At 36.6% G+C, this 21,507-nt stretch overlaps 2 protein-coding genes across 3 annotated transcripts; one reads left to right on the top strand and one right to left on the bottom strand.

The window, feature by feature from the left end:
• Positions 1 to 5,297: 5,297 nt before the first annotated feature.
• LOC117623756 (protein N-lysine methyltransferase METTL21A) lies at positions 5,298 to 11,126 on the top strand. 2 transcript variants are annotated; one of them, XM_034354722.1, is made up of 8 exons: positions 5,298 to 5,513; positions 5,665 to 5,732; positions 7,772 to 7,927; positions 8,587 to 8,660; positions 8,752 to 8,809; positions 8,884 to 8,985; positions 9,751 to 9,862; positions 10,610 to 11,126. In XM_034354722.1, the coding sequence occupies exons 1-8, from the start codon at positions 5,440 to 5,442 to the stop codon at positions 10,740 to 10,742; spliced, it is 777 nt and encodes a 258-aa protein (XP_034210613.1). In that variant the 5' UTR covers positions 5,298 to 5,439; the 3' UTR covers positions 10,743 to 11,126. The 2 variants fall into 2 exon arrangements, with proteins under 2 accessions (XP_034210613.1, XP_034210614.1); XM_034354723.1 differs by having other exon boundaries at positions 7,808 to 7,927.
• A 1,946-nt stretch (positions 11,127 to 13,072) lies between these two features.
• On the bottom strand, positions 13,073 to 18,400 carry LOC117623807 (Holliday junction resolvase MOC1, chloroplastic). The gene is made up of 6 exons (XM_034354798.1): positions 17,889 to 18,400; positions 17,166 to 17,271; positions 16,788 to 16,840; positions 15,075 to 15,206; positions 14,050 to 14,122; positions 13,073 to 13,623 (listed from the first exon to the last, which is right to left on the bottom strand). Exons 1-6 carry the CDS (start codon positions 18,297 to 18,299, stop codon positions 13,514 to 13,516), a joined length of 885 nt encoding a protein of 294 aa, XP_034210689.1. The 5' UTR covers positions 18,300 to 18,400; the 3' UTR covers positions 13,073 to 13,513.
• Between the last annotated feature and the right edge of the window lie 3,107 nt (positions 18,401 to 21,507).

The raw sequence follows: 21,507 nt of genomic DNA on the forward strand, positions 1-21,507 counted from the left end.
TTCACAGCCGCCTTGCTTCTCTTGCGTTTTGCTTCCAACCATGGTTGTTTGCTTCGGTTGAGCGATGAAAAGGAGGGAACGAATTCCCTTGATTCAAGAGCACACGTGAGTATAACTCGTGCTCTCAATGAAAGCACCAAAATGTTTGTGCAAATTTCTTACTGAAGAATATTCGCATTTAGATTCTTCACCCTTCAAGCTTCCTTCTTTCTCTTCCTCGGTTCCTATGAAACAAACATGAGTAAATGACCACACCCAGGGGGTGTTGGCCAAAGGCCTTCCAATGCCTAAGTTAGTTCAATTGGATCTTTGAGAAAAGATGCGGCAATAGCTAAACTGGACAGAGTTTTCTCTCACAGAAAAAGCCGAGTTGCCGGAGTCGTGTGTAGTGGAACTTAGCAATGTGGGAGATATGAGAGAGGGAGTGACCAACAGCTAGGGTGTGTTCGACAATTAGAGAGAGAGAGAGGGGTTTTTAGAGCTAGGTTTAGAATTACCTCATTTGTTGAATGTGACTGTATATTTAGGGGAATGCTAGCAACCTTCTCTCTAACATTTTCTTTTGGACCTTCTCCCTTCTCCTTATGACACGTGTCAATTTCTTTACACTAAAAACAATATCATTAATGCATCACACAAGATACTTTTTGTTTTCAAAATTTACCCTTATTAAATGTATTAGCTTTTTTATTTTCTTTCATTTATCATATTATTTTATAACTATTTTATCACCTTGTTAAAAAAATTAAATAATAAAAAAAACGTTAGTTTTATATGAAGAAAAAAAATGTTTGTTTTTTTATATATAAAAAATGTATGTTTTTCTTTTCAAGAGAGGACATTTGTTTTTTAAACACAAAAAGATTTTAGACCACTATTGATTGATACTGCTAAGAACATGCTCGAAGGATGATTTTTTTGCACTAAAACAGTCAAACTTGTCTAAGGCGAAAGCTGCACATGTGATGCTTACATAGCCATTATCAATGACCAATAGAAACAAAGAGAAAATAGGAGTTTTATTTCTCTAGAGAAAACCACACAAAAAAATTGACCTTTTGTTATTTATTTAAATTTTTAACAAGGTGATAAAAAAAAAATTATAAAAAGATTAGCTTGTTGTAAATTAAAACAAAAAGGTGAATATATTCAATAAGGGTAAACTTGAAAAATAAAAAGTAGCTTGTATGATATATTAATGGCATTGTCTTAAGTGTAAGGAAATTGACACGTGTCATAAGGAGAAGGGAGAAGGTCCAAAAGAAAAAGTTAGAGAGAAAGTTGCTAGCATTTCCCATATATTTATATGGCTCTAGCCATCTAGGGTTTTTCAAAGAATAATTCTTATTTGGAAGGAAGATATCTTCTTTTCCTTAAATGGAGAGATTGAGTCAATTAGGGATTTTGATTAGGATTAAATCCCTACCTGATGATAATATCCCCAAAATAAGATAATATCTCAAATTTGTGATATTATCTTTAATTGGTGATTATATTCCCAAATAAAGATAATAGCTCATATTGAACCATTTTCTTTTTTCTTTTTTCTTTTTTTTATAAATAAATTATAGGTTATTTTTATAATTGGATAACGCAACCACAAAAACTGCGCAGAAAATACTTGTCTCATTTCTTGGAAGTAAGAACATTTACTTTCAAATCATCATAAGAAAACCCTAGCCGCACTCTAATCCCCTTTCTCCCTGTTGACAACCAATCGCGAGGAAGCTAAGGGGGGGAGGTGGCCACTGCCCCTCCTCCCCTCCGCCCATCTTCCCCTTCCTCTCCTCATTTCCCTTTCTTTTTCTCCCATATTTTCCTTTCCTCTTATCCCCTCTTCTCTTCCCCTTCCCCTCCCCAGATAGTATAGATATATTTGGATCTATGTCTGTTTGTCTGTTTATTTGTTTGTTTTGTTTGGTCGTTTTTGCAGTGTTCCAGGTGACTGGTGTTGTCTTTGTCTCGGCGGTGGCGACAGTAGTAACGCTGGATTGTGTCTCTTCTTGAGAGAGTTGTGATACCTGATGGGTGATGTTTTGTCTCTGTTTTAATGGCGGCAGCAGTAGCGATGTTGGTGGTAGTTGTTGGGATGTGGTGCTCTTCTTTACTTTGCGCCAACCGAAGAACTATGCTTGGTCATATGAGGTTTTCTTTGTTAGGTTTTGAGTTGAAGTGGAGTGCTTCTCATGGGTCTTTTTACTGTTGTTTCTGTGTTCGTCCTCTGTGTTCTCTCTTGGTTTCTGCTATGGTATGACTTACAGTTTGTATAGGTGTCAAAGGACTATGATTTTGCTCATAGAAGGCTTCTTTTGACAATTGGGATGTTCTGCGGTCCTCTCCTGTGGGTTTACTATTTGGGGTTTCTACGGTCCTCTCATGTGGGTCTACTATGTTGGTCTCTAGTTGTGGTTCTCGTTGGAGGTCTTTGTGTTAGGTTTTGTTTTTGACTTGTTCTTTTATTGTAATGGTCCAAAGTGACCTGAATTAGACTCTCATGTTAGTCTATGACATGTGTGGTACTTTTTCCTCCCCTGGGATTTGTCCCATGAGGTTGTCCTAGGAAGGTTTTAACGAGGCCACTATATCATGTCGCTCTTTGTACGTCTGTGGTTTTATGAATGAATTTCTCCTTCTCAAAAAAAAAAAATATAATATCTCATATTTAAGATAATATCCCTATTTTTGGTGGTCTCAATTAATTGGCCAAATAAATCGGCCAAATTAATGACCTAGATGATTTTTTTCTTGTCCACGTGGCGCCTTGTGATTGGAAGTTGGAATATTTGCTCCCGCACACATCTGATTAGAATGTAACAACTGAAAAGTAAGTCATTTAACTTAATTTGATTAATCCATGAAGGATTTAAAAAAACTCTACAATATTGTTTGTAACTAAACTACAACCTTGAAGCAGATTTCAATTCCTTGGTAATCTTTAGACATCTTTAAGGACTTCATCGCTAAGTGGTAAAGGAGGAGGAGAGAGAGGATTCTCCTGGTATGGCCACGCCAATCCTGGTGGAGGTCCAAAAGGGAGTTCTAGCTGCTGGACCACAACATCTAGGTTTCGAATTCTCGCAATAGCAGCCTCACGATCCTTCCTGAACTGCCTATTAACTTGCCACTGCATCATGGTTGTCATGTTGTTTAGAGTATCCTAGCTCCTTTGTGTTGCAGCCTCTTGTCGGAGCACATCATCCTGTATCTGGTTTATTCTTCTGGAGCTAAACTTGGAACGTCTACTCTTGGTACTGCCATAGGCTGAATGCCTAGCATCACTTTCCTCTAATTCATGTCCTTCTTGGAGAGCTACTTAATCTCTCTCCATGGCGGAGCGTGGATTCTGGCTAGAACTTCCAATATTCATATACTAAAAGATATCTTCTAGGAGTATGTATACTGAGAAGTCCCACTGGGCGTGCCAAATTGTTCACCCATTTAGATATAATCCTGTGATTGTAGGGTAAAGTTCCCCATTAACTTGAGAACCATTTGTGGTTAACAAATTAACTTTCTTTTGTGTATGAGCGTACCACTGCTAGCGTTGAAAACCCTAGCAAACTTCTAAAAAATAGATAACTTGCGCCCTAAGTTACTGATTCTAAACAAGCAATTGTGAATTTGGGTGAGGAATATCTCCCAAGTAAGTTCTTTTCTTGCCGCAGGCTGGTGAGGAGTTCACAACTTTTCACAGTACAAAAATTGGAAGTTCTGGCCAGAATAAATATTAAAAGAGAGCAAACTGTTTAGTAGAACTGCCTATTACATAACTTAAAAGAGAAACTGCCAAGTCCGAGAAAGACAACGGAACGTTGGACTTCGATTTCTGCCTGGGTAGCTGCCTCTGAACTGGGTTGGATTGGATGTGTTTATGCTAGATTGAATCGTCAACACCTTCAACTAATAGGCTTCAACTGGAAATTGATACCAATGTTTGAATTTGCCAGAGCTTCAATTTGTTTCGAGCCCTGGAGGACTTGTTGGATGGCAGAATTGAGGCATCTTCAGGCTGGAAGGGGCAGAAGTGGTTGGATTGACGATTGCTGAGCTGAAGCTGCACTATAGTACCTGTTTTGCTTGATCAGGACCTCTTCATAAATTTGTTGAGGTTTTCATATTGTAAAAACCCGGATTCTACTTGACTTGGCTTGTGTTGAACCAAATTTGTAATGAGAGAAATCTCGCTTTGTAAAACTGTTGCTCTGAATTGAACTGAAGTAAGAGACTTTGAGTTCTGGCTGACCTATCTCATGTGGATCAATGAGTTTGTGTTGCTTCAGAATCTGAAGACTTTTTTAGATCGACTGATCTTGTTTTGAATTTGTCAATATGACTTTGAGAGTTTTTGTTTTGATTGATTTTTTTGTTGTCCTTTACCCTGTTCATCCCTTCTTATATTTATAGAGAATCTGAGTGAGGTTTTAAATATCTAGGGGCATGAAAAGAGACTTCCCTCTCTAATGTAGATAATTTATTAATCTGCCATGATGGTCCGTTTGCTTTTTCTGGTGAACAACTCTCCTACTTCCTGCTTATCTCTTGAAAATGTAACCTACTTATCTCTTGAAAATATAACCTGCTTTGGTGCAGAGCTTTTCTGCATAGGTAGAGGGGATTTGATCTTCTTTTCCTGGTTTTTAAAATGGAGAAGGTTTTTCCAAAAACCTGTCTTCATTAACTCCCTATCACTTCCTCTGTCTTAGTTGAGAATTTTGACTTTTCAAAGTCTGAAAGTCACATGGGGTTCCTTTTGAGAAAAAATCCTTCAAGCAAAAAATCTGCTGATTTGCTATTTTGGGGTTGAGTTAGATGGTGAGAGTTTTAGAAGCTGGGACGTTTGATCCAAAGCTGGGTGTGTCAGATTTAATTGCCAATAATGATAATTAATTTTTAGACCATGGTAATATTTGTAACCTGCCCAAAAAATGGTTTGGGCCATTTCAGTATTTTGGATTGATTTCCAATTCCAATAGATACAAAGCCCAATCGGTTTTTGTTGTTGTGAGCCTTTTAACAAAATAGGCTGGCGTGCAGAATTTTGGCTCAAGCACCTTCCCTAGGCTACAGCCCAGAGTAGTCCTTGGGCTAGTTCTGCCCCTAATCAAGAGGTAAATGAACTGTCATTGTGGCATAAATGGCTTTAACTTGTAGACGAGTTCAAATCCCCATGATACTTTGTGTGTGTGAAAAACCTCGTTTTCTTGTAGTTTTTATTTTTATTTTTAATTTTTTTGTATCGTACATCACTTATATTATTGAAAAAGAGGAGAAAAAAAACTCGGAGGGAAAATACTTGAGCACCAAAACTTTACCCAGAGGCCCAATACCTCCTCTCGCTGTAGAGTCTCGGGTCCATGTCCAGTCCAGTGAGCGACACAAAAAGCGGCGCCTAAGAGCAGAGTCAGAGTGGAAGAAGAGGAAAGAACATTTCTATAGCGGATGCTGCAAATGGAAGGAGAAGGAGAAGAAGAGGACATAGTTTGCTTAGATGAATCTTTCTTCATCGATGACAAGTAAGAGGAAGATACAGTCTTTTTAAGTTTTGTGGTTATTTCCTTTTTTTCTGTACAATTTTTGTGATTTTGTTTGTGAAAATAATAATAATATTATTGTTAAAATATAAAAAGCTTGATAATTATTCACAATGGTTAATCAATGGTGCAGTTACCAGCTGACCACTTTCACATTTGGGTCTCAAGTTATTGAGCTGCTTTGCCTCCAGTCTGCTTCAAGTAAGTTTGTTCTATGTTTAGTTTTCCATTTTAACTGAAAATAATGGAAGCATGAACCCATATAAGTCGATTGCACATGAGTATAAGTGGATTCTCTCGCTCTCTCTCTCTCTCTCTCTCTCTCTCTCTCTCTCTAATGTTTCAATTCTAATTTTCTGCTTCCATTTTGATTGTGACCCAGCAACTCAAACAATTTTCTGTCATACAATTTTTAGATAGAAACTGAAGTTTTGGCATATTGCAGCCAACTTACCCATCAAACAATGGTCTTCTGAAAATGCAACACCGTATTGCTTGTGTTGTGCACGTCTTAAAGAAACCAGGACAGTTCAGAAACCATGATTTTTTTTTTTTAGTGCTGCTATTTCGACCTTCCCCACCCATATCTTTAAAAATATTTAGACAAATTTACCCCTTTGTAAAATTACTTCCAAGGACGTAGGGAAAAAACCTCAACTCAGGTAACCCACCTATTCTACTGTTTAACAAAAAAATAAAAAAAGCGTATGACTCAGTTGCTCAAGACTCCAAATTTATAAGGTGATTCGAGACAAAGCGGTCAGGTGTTAATGTTTAGCTTTCTAGCAGATGACGGCACATCAATGATGAAGAAATTTTAATGAAACATAAAGAACTTAGTTCAAGGAAAATTTAAATTCTTCCATCTCAAAATGTACTTGTGCACCACATTAGACCATCTAGACTCAAATGTAGCTTTATCAACTTCCTGTAGAATAGTTTGATGTTGGCCTCCTTGAAAACAACACATGGATGTTTGGATAAACTGTGCAACATCTTGTGCATAAACAAGACTAAACATTAACTTGTTTTTTTTTCTTTCTTGTATATATATCCAGAATATTTGCAGAAGCTACAAGGTAGAGAATAAAAAGCTAAAAGATCCAGAAAATCAAAATATTAGACTAAAACATTTATCCGGTCCATCAAGCACAACTTGATCCTCTCCATACGTCAATTACTAATAATTAGCAAAGAGAATTTGCTTGAATTAATAATTAAAGGGTATTTTAGGAATAATGGTGGGTGGAAAGATAGGATTCTGTTTTTTCAAATTTACATGGTGGGTGTGAAGATAAGGTGGGTGGGGAAATAGGACAGGGGGTGGAAATAGCAGCATTCTTTTTTTGTTTTTGGTTAGTTATATGGATTTACAATATGAACCATTCTTGTAATTAGTGCGCTCTTATATATTACCCTTTATTATTCTTGCAACTGAACTTTACACAGCTGATAAACCTTAAATAATAAGGGTTATGAATCGTTCTCTATTGGATCCTCAAAACTTGAGAAGAGTCTAATCTGAATGAAGCTATTACTTTAAACTTTGTTTACAGCTCAATTGTGGAAGGTTTAGTAATCACCAAACCTGGCATAACTGACTGGCCCCTGTAAGAGTTCACCATCACCTACTTAGTATCTTATACTCTAATTAAGCATCAAAATTAAATAAAATCTTGATTGCTAGGTGAAAAGAAAATTTGCATTGTATGGAGATAAATGTTATTAACTACAAATTTACCTAACAAACAATAGTAGTTTCAACTTGAGCACATATTTTATTTCTGCCTGCAGAAAGTTTGAATGTGTTATTCACCATGTAACTTCTGTGTACGTTAATCAGCTGCTGTTACTATTCATTTGGATGCATAAATATTTGCAGCTGCCATTTCTTACTTTGGAACACTGAAGAGGATAAATTGAAGAGTCGTCGATCTTGTTGACAGCTTAGTGCAGTATAATAGAAATTTCTAAGGTGTCAACGAGTATCTTTCTTCAGTCCTTATTTCTTAGTTTTCTGAAAATTTAAAGTGGAAATTTGAAGTAATTCCTTCAGTCATACATTCAAGGTTTTGTGATACATGATGCATGCTTTAAATATGCCACGAACATGAAATTGATCTTATGAAGCATGTCTTTCCCATATCTTTTCCTATTGTTCAAATAATATGGGCATCATATTAAATTGCAAACTACTTGTGATTTCCTTTGGTTATTTGTTTATTTGTTTATTTATTTAGTCTTCCAGGTTGTAGTTCTAACTATTCTTGAAACAGCTGATTTTGATCTGACTGGGCAACTGGTTTGGCCGGGGGCAATGCTGTTGAATGATTACCTTTCAAAGAATGCAGAGCTTCTGCAAGGATGCACTGTTCTGGAATTAGGCTCTGGGGTTGGTATGTACTCTCTAAGAATTTCCTTCCTTTTCCCTATAGGTAATCTTTTACTTCAACATTAAAAATGCATGAGATGAGTAGAGGCTGAAAGTACTGATTACTAACAAAGAAAAATATATAGCTCTGATTATGTTGAGTGACTTAGGAAAATAAGAGGTCAAACAAAAAGCACCTGGTACTTGAGGGTGCCGGAGCAAGGTTAATATGTGGAATGCATGCGCACAATTTAGTTTCAGTTGATTCATCTGGCTTTCTATTTGTATTTAGCTTAACTCAGTGTGTGCGTGTGCGCGTCTGCATGTGTGCGTTTGCGCGTCTGCGTGTTTGTGTGTCTGCACATCTGTGCATGTTTGGGTGCTTCTAGAGAGGGCATCACACTCCTACTTAACTTGAGGGAAAAAAAATCATATGTAAGGTAACATTGGAATAGTGAATAATTTGTCAATGTGTATTAAGTGAAAATTACTGAAGACTATTGACAAAATATTGAATAGGTTTGAAATGTTATTGATAAACTATTGACATCTTATTGACAAGTTATGGAACACGTGTTTTTTTCCCGCTAGTTAAGAAAAAACAGACGACCTCTATGTGATTGTGTGTGTATATGGTGTGTGATTTCGAGGCAGGTTCTGTAGCTTGATTTTTCTAATTTGCAGGTATTACTGGAATACTTTGCAGCAGATTTTGTAGCAAAGTTGTATTAACAGATCATAATGAGGAAGTTCTCAAGGCAAGGTCATGATATTAAAATGTAATGCCAGGAGATTTGATAGGTCATCTATAGTCTCCTAGTTATTTGACTGTTTTATGTTTTGTCTCAGATCCTGAAGAAAAATATAGAGCTGCATGCATCTTCTGAGAACTCTAAATGCTGTTCTGGTGAGAGAAAAATCTGAAAATAGAGGATGTGTAGTGAACTTCGTTGATAATTTCTTTTAATCATGTATATGCAGGATTAGTAGCTGAGAAACTAGAATGGGGAAATTCTGAGCAGATCGGCCACATTTTACAAACATATTCAGATGGATTTGATTTGATTCTTGGAGCTGACATATATATCCACAATATTTGTTTTTGCCTTTAAGTTAAGCAACATGAATATATTAATTGCTAGTATAGTAAGAGTGCACCTGCATTTGAAGGGCCTTGTGTTTTTTTTTTTTTTTTTCTTTTGGCACATGGTTGCACCTTTTTGGTTTTATAGTCCATGTTCTGTAGTTAGACCATACATTGACATGATAGAGCCCAAAACTGATGTATTTAATATCATGTTTCTGTAGCCTCTGTTTTCACCTCTTAATTGATTGTGGTTTTGTTATCTGTTCACGGTTCAGTTATAGGCCCATGGTCAAACACTCATAGATGAGGAGGTGCTGCATTTGCATTACATAATCTTGGGTAAAGTTAGCTTTTCTTGTATGTAGTTTTCTAAAGAAAGGTTAGAGAGAGAGAAAGAATGAGGACAGAGAAGCGGAACATAGATAGAGAACTTTGTAAGTTTTAAAAAAAAAAAAAATAGTGGAAAGTGATGCCACTTCTGGCCTTTGCTGACATGTCCAGTATGTGACCTGCTTTCCATCAGCATCACATGGACTGGAGGTTGAGACAAACTCAAAACTACAGGGTTGACATTGTTCAAGTTAGAAATGCATGGATCAAATTGAAACAATTAACAAACAACATGGGTGAATTTCATTGAACTTTTCCCTATAATATTTCTTTTATATGAAATAAGTAGACATACATTGCATCCCACCATTGAATTCCTCTTTTTCGAGCATGTTTGAAAAAGAAAAGAAAAAGCCCTTGACAATGCATACGCTTTCAACAGTCAAGCATTTGTTTGCTTTTCGATACTGTGGAAAAACTTCTTCGAAATAGAAGGGAAGGACAGTGCAAATTCATACTAGCCTACGTATCCCGAACTAAGATGTAAGACTCAACTTGTTATTACTTTCTATTTTCTTCACATTTTTCGGAAAGGATTTTATTGAATATAATTCCTATAGCAACAGTTATATGATTGTATAACTTAAATAACTGTTGCTGTAGTGTGATTGATCATTCTTACCCTTGCACAGTGTAGATACCATTTCCTGCATCCATAGCTAATGATTCAAAAATATTTTATTCTGGAAAGTTCTTGTTTAATTTAGTGCTGAATGTAGGTGAATCAATACCACTGGTAATCTTAAATTGATAATTTTCAAAGAGGAAATTGTGTTGGATTAGTGTTGTATGTGTTGACGAAGTGGTGAGCTGGGAATGGCATAAAATCCCTTTATCAGTTTTAGTCATAATCCTGTTATCAGGCTACAAAACCCAGATTTTTTGGCGCTCTACCTCTTGCTTGCATATTGCAAAATATGTTATGGTTTTGCTTTTGGTGCTTATGTCCTATATATTCTATACCCATTATAGTCAGAATAAAAGCCATAAATCTTCAGCATTTCATCATTTTTATGTGCCTTATACCCATTTTTACTCCTCTTAACAAATTCACCGAAGTCAAGCTTTGGTGTAGTTCAAAATTTTATCATGTGAAGAAGTTTCATTACTGCTTTGATATCATGACTTCATTTTTCAGCTTGCTAGAGTTCCCTGTGTATAATGTTCCTTTTAATTATTGTTGTTATAATTCCCTTCCCTCTATGCAATTGCATTTTTCTCCCCCTGTAGCATGGATTCGTTGGTCATCAGTGAAGCTGTGCGGTGTGGGATGCAGATAAATGAATTAGTTGGGACTCGATCTGTCGTGGGAAATCTCGAAGGAGTCATCTTTGAGGTGACCCTTAAAAAACAGGATGAGTAACTACTGCATTCACATTTTATCGTCAACACAAATCGAAAGAGAGATTCAGGTGTTCATTTTATGTTGAACCAGAAATGGATAGTTTTTGTTCTGTATTTTGCTTCTTTGAGAGGTTACTGTAGGTCTGGATTTTGCATTTTCAGTTTCCTTTAGTATAAAACTTCCCTTCCAATAGGGTCGGATGGGGTTTGCAGTTCAATATCTCTCTACCATGAATCCCAACTTTGAATGTACCAATATCATGTGAAAATAGATTTTAAGATAACTGGGATACACGATTTGTTTATGATTTGAACTGAGGTTTATTAGAGGGAAGTAACTGCTTTGGTAAACTCCATATGGCCTGTGGTAGTTGATGATTTGGGAAAAGTCATAATTTTGTTTTGCAGTGTGTACATTTCTTTGACATATTTTTATCCTTTGGGTTTTTGTTATCTGTTAATTGCAAAGGTCGTTGTGCACAGATTTAAAGTTATAGTATGGTATATGTTTGACTTTTCCTTTGATATCACACTCTCACTGATCATTGAAAACTCTAATGGCTAGGGAAATTGCTTGGCTAGCAAATATCCTTCATGTTCAGAGCTTTAGAGTTTTGACTATTGTATATTTTGTCATTGTCTTTGTCCTCTCCTTGGTTGCTGAAGCGTTTGCAGTTGGAAAGGGGTATACAAGATTGGCTCAGATGAATCGTTTTAGGCTCAAAGTTGTAGAATTTGATTGTATTGATTTCATGTTGTCCCCTTCGTGCTGTGATCGGGAAATCTCTCCTCGTGAAAACATGGAGCCGTGGTTTAATCTGGTGTTGGACCACACCAGCAGGCACCAAGCTGCCGATTTTATTGTTTCTTTAGCTCGACTGGGTTGTGTGAAGTGTGGAACTTTAGTGGTTTCAATATTTACTGCCTCTACATGCATCCATTTGTACACACTCAATTGCTCTACATAGCTTTTGCACTCGAATTTATCTTTGAACAGTCAGGCTGAGGGAACCTTTCTTGTGGCTCACACTTGACGATGACAGTGGAAGTTGCAAAAATGGTACAACGATGATTCTTTCTAGGGTGGCAAAGTACAAGCAAAAGTGATTTTTTAGGGGTATTTCATATTCTGCGACTAGGTTCAATTCAATCCATGGTCTGACTTATAACAAGCCCGTTGAAGTAGTCACGGTCTTGGGAAGGTGGAAGGTAAAAGTTGGCTTTGTTAGCTAAATGACTTCATGTGTAATTAAAAAAAAAAATTGGCTAGAGCGAATGTTTTCCTCACTCTGCACTCGAGTTCGAATCCCTTTCCCTTTAGTTTAGATTAGATTAAATTAGAATATCACTTGTATATAAATAAAATTAAAAAAATTGTTTTAGGATTTTTTTTTTTTTGACCGAAGTTAGGAAGAGAGAGGGTTATTTTTTCACCCACATTGTCAATGTATCATGAAGATTTATATCTAAGAGCACTGATTTGCAAGGCAATGTTATTTTCTGTTGTGCAACTTCTACTTCATAATACACTGCACTCAACTCAAATTTTGTATGCTTGTTGGATCATCTGTATAAAAGGATAGCTAACTGCGTCATTCCATAAAGTCTCTTTCTTGGTTTGAGTTTGGGCTCTCTTGTCTTGTAAGGTTTGAGAGGGATGCATGCGGTGGGTTCAGGAATAAAAACAAGTCTCTGAAATCCTACAAAGCTTTTTTCTTTATCTATATCTCTCTTACTTTCTATCTTGGAATCTAAAGAGAAGGCTTTGTGGATGTTGGTTTGGCTTGAACAATATAGAGCCTCAGTTTTGATTTCTCCCATGGATTTAACATATGGGGTTTTTATGTAGTTTTTAATACCAAATTGAAGTTTGATGATATAAGATGGGTAGAAAAATAAAAGGATGAGGCACTCCTCAACCATAACCTCGTAGTTTCATTAGAGAGTTTTGAAAATTGCAATTTTAAAGTTCAATATTTTTTTTTTTTTTACATGGGGGCAAGCCAAACAGACAACTATACAACTAATCTGGGTCTGTTTATACTTGCCGAGTCATCATGAAAATGAACCACCAGGCTTTAAGGAAGATGAGCTAGCACATTATAACTTAATTAACAGTCAAGGCCAAACTTAGCCAAACTATCAGCAGCTTAAGTTTCTCTCTATGCACATAAATTAAGTCACTACTCCAGCTCCTACGGAAGAAAATTCTACATTCATAAACAAGTCACAGTGCCTCTGAACAAAGTGATAACTAATGCAGGATCTACCTCAACAATTATGTTCCTAATCCCTTAATACCAACCTAACCTTAGACCAATTTAACAGAACCTTGGTTAGCCATGAAGATGAAGCCAATAATTCAACTGCCATTGCAATCTTTTAATCAACAAAACTTGGCTCTAACCAAGCCATCGTGACCTATCCTGAAATCATCAATGTCAAGTCAACAAACCTTTGAGGAGGGGACCCCAAGAAGAAGAGTGTGAATGGTTACACTCATTTTAAAATAAGGGTTATAAACTCTCTAGACCCATGTATACAGTCTAGGTATTTACAATAGCACCTTCATTCTTAGGTAATAACCCTTTGTACCAAAAATAACATTAAACCTAATAAATGGTCACGCCAATTTTATGAATCTGAGACAAATCCTGAGGCTAAAGAAGAGTGAGTCTTTCAAGCTGCTGCATTGATCATTCCTCCCCTTGATTTACAACACATCTTTCACATTCTTCAAAAAAGACGCCCAAAAGAAACTAAAACAAGCTATGGGGATTAAGTAGGATGCTATGACAATCTGCCAATCTGGGGAACCAATACCTCTGGGTTGCATGATAGGTCTGACTTTATCTTTAGCCCTTTTCCATATGCAGCAATGAGAAGTGCCTCAGCCCTCCCTAAATATCAAGAAAAATCAGGAGAATGCTAAAAGTCAATGGAGCTAGGATTTTATGATATTTGAACTTTTAAAAAGTGTTTCTCACTTAGCAATATATTTAAGGGGAGTTTGTGATTGAAAGAAATAAAAAATTCAAATTCTGGTTTTCCACAACATTGGAAGGTTAGGTTAAACTCTCTTACAACAGAAACATAGGGCCAAGGTTTAGACAAAAAAGATAGAGAGAAGAAAGTATCATATGATTAGAAGGTTAACCTTGATGGAACTCACCTGTCCAATTTTAAATGGCACATGAAACTTCAAAATAATATGTGATCCATAGTTTCTCAATTTAGATAATTTTTTATTATTATTGTTTAATGGCATAGAATAATAAGAAATATATGTGTGTGTGTGTGTGTAATTAAGACGATCAAATTAATACCATGATCTTTTTTCCTTTTCAACATGGAACTCAATGATGGAAATAATGCAGACGCAACCCTTCGGCTATCATCCTGTCAAGTCAAAATTTAGCATTCATGAATTATAATAGGCAGTTGATAGTATTCGTAGATGCCAAGTGAAATGACCAATGTAACAGTGTTTATCAATGAATCAGTCTAGATATTACTAGTAGTTTAATAAACATGAGAGCCTCATGAAGCGCATTATATGGGACAAAACTACAAGATGATACAGAATATTTCAAATAGCAATATATGTGTGCAGGGGAATACATAAATAGGCATTTATGAACCAACAAAGGTGCATGTACTTATGTATAACTGCAGTTAATAAGTTATTTACAAATTCCCATTGTAAACACTAAGGTCCCGTTTGGTTCACGGAAAGGAATTGATGAGAAATCAATCCCTATATATTTTCCCAGGGGATGGATAATGCTGGAGAAAGTAACTAGGAAATATCATTTTACTTCCTTTCCCATGTTTGGTTTGTGCAAGAATTGTAAACAAACTTCGTTTAATTAATGCTTGTCTTGGTTTCCCATTGGAACAGAAAATGAAACCCAAGGTGGATGAAGGGTTTAATTTTCCCCCTTATTTTCTCATGAGCAAGGAAATCTATTCTCGAGCTTGGACTTACCAAACATGGAAAAACAAATGATTTCCAATTCCCAAGCCCCTTTTCCTGCCACCCAAACATAGCCTAAGGTCAAAGGAACCACTTTACTGGTGCCCCTGCCAGGTTTACTAGTTTTTGTTTTACAAAGATACGAGGTATGCTAGTTTTTTTTAATATAGAATGGTTATAATAGAGGGTCCACCATTCAAGTGTAGGGTTGATATCCAACCAATTATTTCCATTTCCGTTCTTCAAATTGTGTGGGATAAGGAACCTTCAATATGAAGTAATTAATCAAATTCACAATGTTGCATCAATAAATTTTTTGGCAATTAAACTGATATAGATAGGCTGTGAAAGCAAAAGTAATTGGGACCAACCAACCTTTGTAGACATGCCTCCGGTGAGTTCAAATTTGTTCTTCCACGAAATAGATGATACTGGAACAACAGAAAACCCCAAGGCAACTAAGATCCCAATCCATAGTCCATACCCAAAGCCTCCACTCCACCATCCCTTTATCCAGGAAAAAAAATGGAAAAAACACTCTCAGCAAGAATCAAAAGAATTTGAACAGTTTTTCGACTTTTTATTTTTATTCACTTTTCCTGAAATGATCTCAGCCATCTAGGACAGTTAACAAACCAGAACTTGCAAGAAAAAGCAGGAATTGATCAACGAACAATGCAGTGGAAGTTCTCATTACTAAAATATGAGGCTGAAAACTGTCTCTATCTACAAGTATGAATATATAAATATCTTGAAATAAACGTGAAACCTTTTCATTGTAAGTCAGTTGTTCAGGCATAAGTACTACCCATGGTTTCAATGGTATCGGAGCTTCGTTTGTAAGAGGTCCTTTGTTTGTAAAGGATAAGTACTAACCATGGGTTGTGATATCGAAATATGAATAAAGGGGGCAAGGTATAAGGGGAGGACGAATCTAATTATTTAAGCAGATAGTGAAATTAATGTCGACTGGGTGCAAGACTCTTGGAATTTCCGATAAACCGTCCGGTGATGAGCCTACACTAGGAAATATCCTCGATGCCTAGGTAAAACCCCATTCCCTTCCTCGCTTCCAAACTGATTCACTTATCCATCACTTCAAACATCACCCTTAGGGAGAGAGCCTAACTGTTTGAGAAGAAACATATATTCTTGAAAGAATCTAAGAAAGAGTTCGGGGCAGCCACCTTTGTGAGATTGTATTCAACGTTATTGTATTATTTTCATATTAGAAGTGTTTTGCTCCTCCTTCCAAAGACAGGTCAAAACACATAACTTCTGGGTTTTTGTACTACTAGTATGTTGTTTTTGTATGGTCTTATATAACTCAAGTTAGTTTACATGTCTACATATGTGTCTCATTTTCAGGATTTGCCATTTTGGGCACCTTGTGTTTGCAAACTCATTTACACGTATGTCCACGTCAATCGATAATACATCCATGACTTTTAATATTTTTTCCAGGCCAAAAAGGAACACACTAAACATTTATGGACATTGCCTTGTGAACGTAGGGGTAATCTGATTCCAGACATCAAACAACTCTAACGTTTTGAATATTTGCTAAAGTGCAAGTTGGGTCATCACAAAATCTGGGTTAGTGTCTAGCACAACCACTCAAGCAGAGGCGAAGTTGTTACTTTACTTGGGTAGTAGTTAGCATGTGATTCTTGTCTGTAATATGATTATGTTCTTTTCTTTGTCATATGCAAGCACTATGGGCTCTATTATTAAAGATTAACTAGCCCGCTAGTAATCTCCTATATCAACGACCAAATCTAGTAAAAAGTTTTTAAGAGTTTGAACAGCCTTGCCAATAGTGTAGTCCATGATTCATACCAAAGAAAAAGTTATCACAATCTGCTGTAATGCTCCTAGTCTAACTTTTTTGATGAGTTATGGGGGCAATGGGAAATTTGGACTGGATTTTTTTCTAAGGTTTTGCTTTGTTGGAGATAACATTGAACCAACTATGACATAATTTATGAAAAAACATTGCAATAAAATTAAGAAGGAATACCTATATAAAAGAAGTGATTGCATATTTAAGACAAACAAAAAAATTCATTTAAGAGATATCACGCTAACCTGCTTTCCATCTTGTGGATACGGGTTTGACTGCTCTATATATGCAACCGTCCCTTAAACATGAACGTGCAATTCAGTATGCAAAAGAATTGAGGATAAAGGGAAATAATGAAGGAAACAGGAGACCATACATTTTAACTCCAAACACTGAATGTTTGCACAATGTGTTACAGACTTAGTACAACTATTAGGACAACAGTAACATGAATTCCAGCCTCTAAGGCTACAATGGTCCACCAATAAAACAAAAGTAGAGACACCAGTCAGTCAAAAAAGCTCAAACCCTCAACCAAAAAAGAAAACTGAAAGAACCCCAATGCTGAAATCCATCCATTGAAAACAATTTGAGAGAGAATTTAATTCACAACAGAAACCTACCAAGGGGAGCATCGAAACTCCCAAGCAACTGAACAATGGATTTTGCATCCAATCGTCTTCGAACTCTTTTACCAACCAGTATTTTCAAGTGTGGAGAGTCATATACCTAAAACATTGGCAAAGGAAAAAGAGATTACATGAGTGAATTAATAAGAAAAAATCCAAGCCATTATAACGAGATTATCAAAGACATGAAGTGTGTAAAAGAATTTATCTTAAACGGTTTAAAACTTTCCTAATCAACTAACAAAAAACTGACCTATACTCCTATTGGAAGAACCAAAACAGCAACAACACATTTACAACATGGAAGGTCAACAACAGGATAATTTTTCTCCATGAAAGCTTGCTCCTGAGCCATGTTTAAACCTAACAATTTATGCTTCCAACACCTTAAGAAAAAAGATACTATCATACTAGTAAGTGATGTAACACAATAGGCATAATCTGACAGAGTCAAAGTGAAAAGGGAGTAGAAGAAGGACATATCACAGTTGTTGCTTTCGCTTTAAAAAACAATCAGAATTGAACCCAGGATTGGAGAACTCATGCTCACCTCATTGTTTCTATAAAGGTTTCAAGTATTGACCTTTTCAGATGAGGGAAACAATTATAGTGTAAACCCAAAACCCAAACTTTGCCATTAAACTAAAAAATTGCTTTTATAAATTAACAGGCAAAAAAAATTAAAATGAAACAGTGGTAGCAGGGCAGGCTGTTAACCTGAGCAGAACAACCAGACTCATCGCCTTTCAAGAGCGCCAAAGCACCAGAAAGATCCGGGTCGACCCCAATGACCCAACTGGAATCCGAATTGGTACGGGTCGAATCTGCAGTGCCGTCAAAGTTTTCACGGGTTTGAGGAAAAGGGCAAGAGAGAGAAGCCAACCAGTTGTCTTTGAGCTGAGCGTCAGAGACCTTGGCCCTAACCCCAACACCCTTTCCTGAAGCGGAAATGGGCTTTGATGGAGATAGTGGAGAGTAAGAAGAAAAGGCTCTGAACTGAGAGTAAGAAGAAAACCAGAATGGATTTGGTCGTTTGAGCTTGAGTTTGGAAGAGAGAGAGAGTGAGAGTGAGAGTGAGGTCATGGGTTGGTTTTGTGTAGTTGGTGTTATGAGTTGGAGGGGTTCCATCAAATTGGAGAGAGCCCCTTTCTCTCCCTCCACCAGTTCATTCAAATTTCATCTTCCGAACTGTACCTCATCCTATCAAGCAGCCCGCGGGCACCCGCTGGTGTTTGTTTTGACGTTGATCGGGGATTTTTATTTTTATTTTCTAAAAATACAAAGCGTTTTTAACTCAAATGATCCAAAAATTTATACACGATTTACATTTTGGTTCCTTAACTGAATTATTCATTCAAATTGTCCACATATTCTTCGTTATTTGGTGAATTAGTCTCACCATCTAATTTTTTGTCAAATTTAATCATGTAAACAACACATGCAAATTTTTTGGAGTAAATAAGACTTTCAAATAATAAAATAATAATAATAATAATAATAAATAAAATAAAACAACCGTACCCACCCAACCCTACCCCACCCTCATCTCATTCTCCCCACTCTATCCCAACTAGAGGTGTCAAATGGGCCGTGCTGGGCCGACCCATCCCATTTAAACTCGTGCTTTTAACGTTTTCGTGTCGATCTGGACCGGCCTATTTAATTTATCGGGCCGTGCCGTGCCGGCCCATTTAGTAAAATCATTGATCTCGCCTCGGCCCAAAGCCCATGTCCATATTGAAATGGGCCGGGCCGAGCTCGTGTTGTGCCCGTGCTCATGCTTGTGCCATACTCGGGCCCAAGAACCAATCCATTTAATTTGATTTTTTTTCACTTGATTTTTTTCCACTAGATAATTCAAATTATAGACATTAAAAATATAATTAAAGGCAAGAAATGATGAACTATTTGAAAACATTAATCAATCAAACATCCAAACAATATGAAATGGCGGAGGGCAAAAAGTGTCCAACTCCACAAAGTCCACTTCAACTTTTCATCTTTAAACAACTTATTATTTTATATGTGAAAAAATGTCTTGCTTTGATTATAAGAGAAGCGTATATGTCATATGTATTGATTAGATATCAAGTCCAATGTTGTTTAATTAATTTGTAGTTGATATGTTTAATTAATTAAGGATCCAAGTAATTTTTCTAAAATGAAAGACATCAAATATATATTTATGATTAAAAATATATATATATATATATAAACAACGACATTAGATGTCAAATTATTGCATTTTGACTTTTGAGAAAGAAAAAAAATGTTAAATGGGCCGTGCTTGGGCCGTGCATGGGCTCGTGCTTGGGCTCGTGCCGTACTTGAAGCGTGCTCGGGCCAAGGCCTGCCCGGTCCATTGGACCTCATTTTTTGATCCCGGCCTAGCCCAAGTTTTCGTGCCGTGCCGAGCACGGCCTATTAATATTCGTGATCGTGTCATGCTGTGCCTCATTTAAACGGGCTGGGCTCGTGCTGTTCTGAGCCAGCCTGCCCCATTTGACACCTCTAATCCCAACTCATCAGCCCCCATCCCATGGCCACATCCACTGTGATCCCAACCCCCATCCCCTAGCACATGCAAAATGGGTTTAGATCCAAACCCTAAGCTTTATTAGCCATAGCTTGAAGCACCATGAATCCAGTTAGAACTAAGCAAATTAGACCAAGTCTAGCCATTGGCTTGAGTATTGGGAATTTGGGATATTATTGCTTCGCTTTTGAATATGGTTCACTTTATAGCCATCAGATCAATTCAAGGGTTGGGGAAAATTGAGATAAAGTTTTACAATCGGGTAGGTCAGGAACCCAAACCCGAATTGAATATCCAGCACGTCCGAAAAAGAAGAAGAAGAGGCAAGTTCGAAGTTTGAACAGAAAAAACTCATGTCTTTAAAACCCATAGCTCTGAGAAACGGTTGAAGGCACGGTTAACGACGGTTGAAGGCAACGGTTGAACGCCACTCCGTTCTCCAGACCCTGAAAAAGTATTTATTTTGAGTAGAAGGGGCAAAGGTGTGGATTTCGAAACAGTGAAGGGGCGAAGCAGTGGAAGGGGAAGGAGAGAAGCCGTATTCGTTGGAAGTGGTAGGTTCCATTTGTGGAGCAAAGCAACACAAAGACCCCGCACAGACACCTTGCGATTGTTCAATAACCAGCATTTGGTGAGCAATTTATGGAATTTGAGTTTAGGGTTAGAGTAATGGTTTTCCCCAATTTGTACCATCAATGTTGTTGGATTTGGCATCTCTTCTTTGTGCTTCACTTGCATGTTAATTTTTGCTTGGGTATATGTTAAAAAACGAATGAAAATCAAGTCAATAACATATCAATAACATGTTAATAATGATATGAATAAGATAATGGTGTTGAATTGGAGGAGGCCCTCAAAACCTTCCACATTTGAAGCAGTACAGAGTGCAGAGTACCTCTCTGGCACTAGAATTTATATATTTTTTGAAATAAATATTATTTCATTTGTTACTAAATTTGCCTGTACAAAATGAGAACAGATAATAATAAACTCATGAATAAAAGTGCAAAGCATTTGGTGAGCAATTTATGGAATTTGAGTTTAGGGTTAGAGTAATGGTTTTCCCCAATTTGTACCATCAATGTTGTTGGATTTGGCATCTCTTCTTTGTGCTTCACTTGCATGTTAATTTTTGCTTGGGTATATGTTAAAAAACGAATGAAAATCAAGTCAATAACATATCAATAACATGTTAATAATGATATGAATAAGATAATGGTGTTGAATTGGAGGAGGCCCTCAAAACCTTCCACATTTGAAGCAGTACAGAGTGCAGAGTACCTCTCTGGCACTAGAATTTATATATTTTTTGAAATAAATATTATTTCATTTGTTACTAAATTTGCCTGTACAAAATGAGAACAGATAATAATAAACTCATGAATAAAAGTGCAAAGCATTTGAAATAAAGGTTGATCTATGACGATTGTGGTTGAATGAAGAAAAAGCTAGAAAGAAAGAAGGATGTGGCCATGGCTTAGCAAGCAGATAGCAGAGTAGATGCTTTGCTTTGCTTCCTTCCACTATATTTCTTATTTATTTATTTTGTGTTGTGTATGAGATGACAATAATTGTCATGTGTGTGAAGTGCAGAACTTACCTAGATTGCACTCACACTCACTCATGCATCAACCATTGATTGGAGTTTGGATCCATAAATAAAACACATGAAATTGTTTGTAATTCACATAATCATTGCATTAACAGGTATTTGCACAAAATTTGTCATATTGCTTTGATGATGTTAAAGCCTGTGATCAGTAATCCCTATGCTCATGTACTTTGTAAAATTTGTAATGT

This window comes from Prunus dulcis, chromosome 4 (genome assembly GCF_902201215.1).
Source record: "Prunus dulcis chromosome 4, ALMONDv2, whole genome shotgun sequence".
In the NCBI taxonomy this organism is placed as follows: domain Eukaryota; kingdom Viridiplantae; phylum Streptophyta; class Magnoliopsida; order Rosales; family Rosaceae; genus Prunus; species Prunus dulcis.

Excerpts from the sequence above, each read along its gene's own strand:
- LOC117623756 (XM_034354722.1), top strand. The coding sequence starts at position 5,440 with ATGCTGCAAATGGAAGGAGAAGGAGAAGAAGAGGACATAGTTTGCTTA. Across the intron at positions 5,733-7,771 it reads TTGCCTCCAGTCTGCTTCAA|TCTTCCAGGTTGTAGTTCTA; the intron begins GTAAGTTTGTTC and ends TTATTTATTTAG. Across the intron at positions 8,661-8,751 it reads ATAATGAGGAAGTTCTCAAG|ATCCTGAAGAAAAATATAGA; the intron begins GCAAGGTCATGA and ends GTTTTGTCTCAG.
- LOC117623807 (XM_034354798.1), bottom strand. The coding sequence starts at position 18,299 with ATGGAACCCCTCCAACTCATAACACCAACTACACAAAACCAACCCATG. Across the intron at positions 16,841-17,165 it reads GAGTTTCGATGCTCCCCTTG|GGACGGTTGCATATATAGAG; the intron begins GTAGGTTTCTGT and ends TTCATGTTTAAG. Across the intron at positions 13,624-14,049 it reads GAAAAGGAAAAAAGATCATG|GGAGGGCTGAGGCACTTCTC; the intron begins GTATTAATTTGA and ends CTTGATATTTAG.